The sequence below is a fragment of the Branchiostoma belcheri genome, unplaced genomic scaffold (assembly GCF_001625305.1).
Source record: "Branchiostoma belcheri isolate BF01 breed outbred unplaced genomic scaffold, Haploidv18h27 scaffold62, whole genome shotgun sequence".
Classification (NCBI taxonomy): domain Eukaryota; kingdom Metazoa; phylum Chordata; class Leptocardii; order Amphioxiformes; family Branchiostomatidae; genus Branchiostoma; species Branchiostoma belcheri.
In genome coordinates, this window is record NW_017804265.1 from 1905441 (window position 1) to 1914075 (window position 8635).

General features: G+C 38.6%; 1 protein-coding gene across 1 annotated transcript in view; it reads left to right on the plus strand.

Moving 5' to 3' along the window:
* The window catches only part of LOC109483051 (deleted in malignant brain tumors 1 protein-like), an 80169-nt gene that overhangs the window by 64578 nt on the left and 6956 nt on the right, over positions 1-8635 (plus strand). Inside the window, exons 11-13 of the mRNA XM_019786007.1 lie at positions 1041-1196; positions 6512-6674; positions 6846-6946. Coding sequence (XP_019641566.1) covers positions 1041-1196; positions 6512-6674; positions 6846-6946 — 420 coding nt within the window. The remainder of the gene's footprint in view (positions 1-1040; positions 1197-6511; positions 6675-6845; positions 6947-8635) is intronic.

Sequence of the window (8635 nt, forward strand, 5' to 3'; positions counted from 1 at the left end):
CAGATGAATTCTGGTGACGTCATAGTCAGGAGGTACCTAATGACACTCTGGACGTACAGCCTGTATATCTCACACTTGTACTCTCCGTGGACAGGAGAGGCGTCCATGTTCATGTTGTTCCCACGCTGTGTGCTTGAGCCAATAATTCCTCCTTCAGAATGTCAGAGACAGGGCCTGACGAACCCCTAGCAGAAATATAACCATCCAAGAAGGGTGTTGTGATTATGTTGTCCATAGGGTGGTTCCAAATTGAGAAAGAAACACCCTTAGCGTGTCCGCTGCATATGCTGAGGTTTTTCATTTTATGGGCTTCAGGGTCGTCAGGTGGATGCTAACCACGCCACATGGACGGTATCTGACGACGATCTTGCATTCCCGATGATTTCATTGGGTACTAATGGATGATCGACACACCCCGTTACTTCCTTCAAGAATCATTTTTTAACTTTACTGTCAATGAATCGATTCTTAACGAAGAACTCTATCATACGGTTTCCAACGATAGAACGGTACAGTTTGGCAGTGGTGCTGATTAATGAAATCAATGTAAAGTTGCCTAGATCGTCCCCATTTATGGATGCCTATGGTACTAAGTATCTGCAAACTGCCACGACTTCCATGGTTGCTCTCACCCCGCGCAAGTTGAAGAACCCATCACACATACCGAAAAGAGAAGGGGCCGCTGAAAACGCTGCCGATACACACATCCCCTCCCCGAGGGCGAAATCGCTGGGTTCGAGATCGCTGTGACACCGGTCCAAAATTAAGGATGGCCTAAAAATGCATCACGTCGGTGTTGTTGCCATGGGCAACCTAAGTCTTATCAGACCCTAAGATTTTATCATACCCTCTTATTATACCCACATCATTTTATCACTCCCTTTTTGTTGTATACCTGCTGAGTTTTACGATCATACAATAAAAAATCAAGTCTGAATAGGATTAAGAGAACTCTAAACTGATGAAAAACAGTTCTGCTGTAATCACTTAAAATTACTGTGCCGAGTTATCTTTTATCCCGCTCTTTATTCACATCTCAGATAAAATGGGTCTCTGTTTTCACAGACTCATGTACTGGGTGATGATGTACTGGGTGAACCCTCCCACTATTGACCGTGCAGCGATGGACGGCAGCAACCAGACTACAATCATCAGGAACCTGACTGATCCCAGGGTCATTACAATAGACTACACAGGTGAGAAAACAAGCAATAGAGAAGCATCTTGTACACAAAGAACAAGTCTGTTATGACATATAACACCGCTGCTGTAAAGTCAGACATTACAAATTTATTCCCATTTTTAGTGTCTTTCTTCTGTTTGTAAGGCCAAGCCTTTTTGTGACGCGCCGATTTGAGGCATAAGACATGGTCATATAAAACGTCGATAGTACAGTCAAAATAGGCCAGATCAAGCATATAAACGGCTCTTCGTTATCGGGACAAGTTTCCCAAGCCCCGGTAGTACAGTTGATGATTCAAAGGTTATTCAAACACGAGATATGTAGAGTCAAAGTTGACCTTCAAATGGCTTTCTTATGCCTCATTATGGCGTAGATTTCGCACTGCATGGGGGTTTCCGCGTTACCGATTTCCAGATTATCTTATCTACTTCCGGTTCAAAGCCTTTAGAAGGGGTCACAGTGGCTGAACCCAAGTACACCCTGTACATGCACTGAATGTTTGCCCCTTTTTCTGCTAAGATTGGGTAGAATTTTGTCGCTGGCGATTTACAGACGGCAAGTTGTGGGGTACGGAAGAAAAGACGAGTGTTCATTTGTTTCGATAAACAATCATTGCCATAGTAATGGATGTATTAGTTTTCGGACGGAAAAGCTTTACCGCATATCAAAGTGCGTTGAAACGGTCGAGACAGTGCATTCTTCGCAGTTTTCGGACGGAGAAGTTTTAAGTTTTCTTACATAACTGCTTGGATATACATTGTACAGTAGTGATGAATCGGTGCATATTACTAAGGATAGATGCAGTTCTGGGTTCGGAAAATTTTTCCGAAACTTGAAGTTTTCCGACAGGTTTCCGGGTGAAAGTTTGTGAAAATACACTTCCGAAAGTGACAGTGCTAGCATGACGAAGCACTTTGGCGGAACATGTTCAGACCTAAAACTGTGTCAAACCATTGACACACTTCAAAGTATGCATGGATTAGACAGTATATCTAATGTATCGCGTCTATTTAAAGTTTGCAAAATGTCTTTTGAATGGGTTGGCGCAAAAATATTTGGTTATAACTGACGGATATGCACGTCATACAGTAGAAACTTGAATATGCGTCGTGGCATTGACACAATTTCTGATTGAACAGTTTTCGGTAAGGAGATTGCGCGTGATAGAATTGATACAGATCTCAAAAAGAATAGTTTTCGCGTATAAGTGAGCAGATGTACAATTCCTTATAAGAGGGCGGTCATACTCTTTATACTCGTACAGTGTAAACTTGAAAGTGCGTCGATCGACACAGTTTTCTGATAAAATGTTTTCGCTTTTGAGTGGGTTTTAATACACTTTACACAGTGCAAACGTCAATTGTATGACAGCCTATTGTATATACGTATATGTCACAGGGGAGATTGGAATCCAGGGGGATCCGGAATCCTCCTAGGAGAGATTGGAATCCTGATATTCAAATCCCAGTTCAGTAGTAGAAATACTAGAACTAATAGATTGAATCATTTTACACCTCCCCTCTGACATATATATGTATTTCTATTGAATATACAGCCCAAACAGTATATAACATATTGTATCATACGATTGACACAGTTTTCAGCGGTAAAGGGTTTCCGTCATAAGTGTTCGGATATACAGTCTATGTCACAGGGAAGATAGGAACCAGGGGGATCCGGAATTCTCCTAGGGGAGATTGGAATCCCTATCTCCCCTAGGAGAATCTGGAATCCTTCTAGGGGAAATAGGGATTCCAATGTCCCCTAGGGGAGACTGGAATTCAAGTTTTTTGTACAAAACTGGGATCTGAATATCTGAATTTCAATCTCTTCTAGGAGGATTCCAGATTCTCCTAGAGGAGATAGGGATTCCAATTTGTCCTAGGACAAGTGGGAATTCTTATACTTTTTTTACAGGACAATCTTTAATTTTAAAAGGAGAGATTCTGATTGCATCAAAATGCTTTGGAAAATAGACTGAGTTATTTCACACCTAAACTTTCGATCAATTTCATAGGTAAGTGAATATGTAATAAAATCAGACTCAGATATTTGCATCAGGCCATTGTGAGATAGTGACTCAAAAACCTTTTTTTTCACTTAGTGACTTGGTATATAAGGGATTGTATCCCCCTACCAAGCCAATCAGCTCAAGTGACAGCATACTGAACAAGTGATGGCGGAGGATCTTAGGAAAGATTGCAATTATGGAATTAGAACTGCAAATTATGCCAGGATAAATCTTGATTCCAATCTAGTAATTCACCTACAATTACAGTAATAAGCTTGCCTATGCTGAACTTGGTTGAAAGTTTAGGTGTGAAATGATTCAATCTATGAGTTCTAGTATTTCTACTATTGAACTGGGATCTGAATCTGGATTCAAATCTCTCCTAGGAAGATTCCATATTCTCCTAGGGGAGATAGGGATTCCAATCTCCCCTAGGAGGATTCCGGATCCCCCTGGATTCCAATCTCCCCTGTAACATATACTTTTCAAGTGTGTCATACGATTGCCCCACTTTTGGAAGGAAAAGTTTTTCATCATAAGTAGGTGAATATTCAGCGGAAACGGTGTATACTTCGAAAGTGTGTCGATCGTACGATTGACACAGTTTTCAGACGGAAAGGTTTTCCGTCATAAGTGCGTGAATATACAGTCTAAATAGTGTGTGCTTTGAAAGTGTGTCAATACCATTGACACAGTTTTGGACATAAAAGTTTATTTCATCATAAGTGGGTGAATATGCAGTCTAAACGGTGTATACTATTAAAGATTCAAAGGATTGACACAGTTTTTTGATAGAAAATTTTTCGCTTAGAAGTGAACGGATGTACACTTTATACAACAAATGTTAAATGTATCAAAGGATTGACACAGATTTCTGATGGAAAAGTTTTCGGTTATAAGTAGGCGGATATACACTTTATACATTACAAGTGATGCAGTTACAGCTGGATTTGATCATTTTATGAATATGGATTACTGCACTTTCTGTACAGTTCACAGTGTCAATCCTGCAGGAAGTGGTGGTAGAGCAGGTAACATTGAAAATAATAACCACTAAACTTTACCTTTAGGCTGCGGCACTAAGACATTGACAAGTATAAATCACAAACTAAAAAAAGTTCAAAAAAGTACACCGCGGTGCTTGCCACTATTCCTTTATAGGTTATAACAGTCAAATTCGTTTTGCTGCTGTTGTCCTTGGTCTAATATCTTGCTAGACGTGGTCTCTTGCAAAAAAAATCACATACACTGAGTTATGCACTAAAGTGCACATCTCATACGTTTATTTTCTGCGTTTGCGATATGCAGTTTGTTGAATAGGGTCTAAAAGAGGACTGAAAGTTTCAGCAACAGAGCTTAGCACATAACACTATTTTAGATGGAGACCTACATCCGTATTTTTATTATATTATTAGCCCTCAAACACCCGAACGGGGTCCATTCGGACCCCAGACGTGTATTTTTATGTGCTATTTAAATTCTTTTAATTCTAAAAATAATTCCTCCCGTGACTTTGTCAGTAAACCTCTTCTACAAGTTCTCCTAATTTTTTTTGGAGATCGGCACAAATTTGTAAAAGTAACAACGGAAGTCTGATGTAAGACCATCAGGGGTCCAAACGGACCCCAGCCATGTATTTTCACTTTCCTACACACGAAATTGTTCGGATGTCCTCAATATGTCTTCAAGGAAACATTATTGCTTTAATATTATGCAGTTTGCCAAGTAACCTCAACCTCAGGAATTATTTCATAAGGTTTTCAGAGGTTTGACAATTTGACAATGATGTGAGGTCAAAGGTCAACATCATGTTCATGCCTGCAGGTTTCATCCTGTTTTTGCCTAAATTATGATAATGAGCTGGAATTTTTAACACTTAATCATGCCATAATAAACTTCTTAATATGTTTAACCAATATATGTGCAAAGGTCACTGAAAGGATGCAAAAAGGAATATAAATTTGAAAGAAACCAAATGGGGTCCATTTGGACCCCGTTCGGGCATTAACGTCACAAAAAAAGTTCGGGTGTTTGAGGGTTAAGTCGACGATCACTCCAGCATGTCGAAGTTAGTGGCCGTAATCCGTGATTCAAAATCGACCTGGAAGTACATCTGATAAATGCCAGAACCGTAACACGGAAACCCCCATGCAGTGCGAAATCACACGAAAATCTACGCCGAAATGAGGCATAAGGAAGCATTTTAAAGGTCAATTTTGACTCTAGATATCTCGTCTTTCAATGATTTTTTAGTCCTCAAAGGCACTGTATGTAGGAGCTTGGGCAACTTGTGTCGATAACGAAGAGCCATTTTTATGCTCGATCTGGCCTATTTTGACTTTACTATTGAGTTTTTCCAGACCATGTCTTATGCCTCAAATCGGCGCGTCACATTTTATCAGGGGACGCCATGTTTTCATCTTTACGGCTAGATGGTGTGATCTGAAAACAAAGGTCCAACTTAAGTTAAATTCATTTCTAAACAGATATGTTTGAAACACGCCAAAATTAGTAAATGGTGATATCTGCCCCCCAAAATGTCCTTAGAACGTCACATGATGGCAACATTAGGGGGGAAAAGAGCTACATAACTACTGAATTTTATAACGTGATTTCGTATACAATACAAATGCAAAACTAAATAGGGCTAAAAAGGCCTGACTAGGGCTAAATGAACAATAGATATAAACTCCTTAGATTTTACTTTATGTTAGTTAATGTGTACATGACGAATAAATCTGGATCTCATCAACTAATGAACTAATTTGACTTACCATTGATTAAATCGCACCATAACTGTGGAATAACTTATCAACTGAGTTAAGAACGGCTTCGTCAGTTGCAGCGTTTAAAAACCGGCTGCGTCAAGTCACAAGTTAGAAATTAGAATGACTGAATTTGTGAAGTGAAATTTGGATGTTTGAAACTGATGAGTTACCGAGATAGTGTTTGGTTTTTGTATACTGTATATATATTTATATTGTAATTATACGACGAATTGTAACTGAACTGAAGAATTTGCAAAGACCCCTGACCTACCTCCCCTTGACCTCTTGAAAAACGGCTTAGGCCGAAGAGCTTGTACTGCTACACAATTGTACTGTACATTTTCAAGGTGAAATAAAGGTTGAAAAAAAAAAACTATCTATATCTATTTAATCATTTTTGATGAAATCTCTTGTTTTGTCCTCTACATGTATACAGTATTTATTCTATATTAGCACTTTCTATAGACCTGAACAACATTATCATGCAGGTGATGATTCGATGTTTATGTGGAAGTGTTTCTGCTCTAAAAGTGTTTTTCTTTCAACCAGAGAATCGGCTGTACTATTCCGATAAAGACGCAATCTACAGCTCAGACATGCTCGGCAACAATATACAACTTGTTAAGCCTGGAGACGGGGAATATGTCACAGGGATAGCGGCTGGTGCTGATTACATCTACTGGACAGATTACTTGACTGGTGAAGTCATAAGGCAAGAAAATCCGCTTCATATATTTTAACTCTCTATTAGAAATTGTAGTTATCATGGAGAATTTAGAACGACTGCGAATGTAATTGTAGTTGAACAGGTATTGCCTTTTCCCTTTAGTATCGAACCCTGTGTAACAATTTGCTGACATAACGTTATATATCACATCTCCAGATTATCCAAGTCCAGCAGGAATCAGACTTTTCTGGTTGATGGCCTGGATCTTCCAAAGGGTATCTTCCTGTCCACGGCGTCGCCTCCTAACGTCACCAATGGTAAGTACCTTTACCAGGAAGGTTATATTCCCGGTGGCATGTACGTGTGTTTGTAACAGTGGTACTGTCAGTGTTATTTTTAATTAGGCCACAGCAAGTAAATTTTATGGATGACATCCTCCACAGATTCCAAATGTAATGCGAGCAGGCGAGAAAAAAAGGCGGGCCGAAAAAAAACAAGGTTCTTACATTTTGAAATTTTGACTCAATCATTGTACAAATGGTTTTGATTCAATGGGAACATCACATATACACAGCTAACATCACATATCACTGCATCACAGTAAGAAACAAAACATAAAATCAGAGCCTTGTCTTGTCTCCTCTCTTTATAGTTATCTGCCATCCACCTTCCGGCATGGCAACAGACATCTTGGCCTATTTTCGGCATGGTGACCACTGTCAGAAGGCAACAAAATTTCTTGTTTTTTCCAAAATCAGGCGAAAATTAATGCGCGCGCTGATGTCATCCATAAAAATTACTAGCTGTGGCCTTAGCATAGTATTACTACCTTAACAAGAATTTGGAGATCTCATACCTCCATCAAATATGGTTAGCTCAACACAAAGTACATATATTTGATACGTAATTGTGAAAGTTCATTCCTCTGGAAATCTTTCATTTCAATACGTCATCAGTAATTAAGCACATGATCTCTACATTTAATTTACCATTTTATACATTTGTGTGATAATATATAGCTTGGGAAGTTGACAATTAGGAATTATGATAATTGGGATGTAATCGCCGTAACGAAGGTAGTAAATGTACATTTCATCGGCGCAATATGAAGATGAGTTATTTCTTGTTGACATGTCCAAATTATACACTACCAAAAATGATTTTCTTCTTTTTCTTAATCCATATACAAATTTTATGCATTTGTGTGGTAATAGCTTGGGAAGTTGTGAATTAGGGGTCATAATAATTGGGATATAATCACCGTATTAAAGGTGGTAAATGTACATTTCATCGGTGCAATATAAAGATAAGTACCATTTCTTATTGACATGTCGAAATAATGGATGAGAAATTAGATAATCAAATGTCCGAGTACGAGTGTGACATACACAAGACAAGCAGAGAGACGCCCATGCTCTTATGCTACGTCCTGACCTAATTATCTAAGTCAATACATCTATATACCTTTGCAAAATTAGTAAAATAGCGACTTGAGTGTATTATGTAGCATACAATTCATCACTGTGTCTTAATCTATTTATTAATTTATGTGCAGATTTTACCAGAAGAATTACAAAACTAAAACCATATACCTCAAAGTTTATAATGTACCTGCTATCCATAATGTTAGACAATGAAATCGACATGTAACTTGTACTATCTTAAAGTAATTATCTGGTAGTCTTATTATAACAACGCTTTAACCCTTTTTAGACCGGGGATGGCTTTTGCCGCCCGCGCCAACTTTAACTCTCACAAAATGCCTGGATGGCATACCCTAGAACCGTTGAATTTGGTAATTTTTCCTTAAAATTATTGGCAACAATTTCATATTGATTAGGTAAGTTAATGAAGTTTCGTGTTGCCATGGCAATGGGTTTCTGACTGGCATTTTTTAAATGACATATTCATGATTTATGACGTCATGCGTCAAAATTTATGACGTCATGCGTTAAAATTCATGATGGTGGAACATAACATTAGATTCTGGGTGTAACCACGTTTTT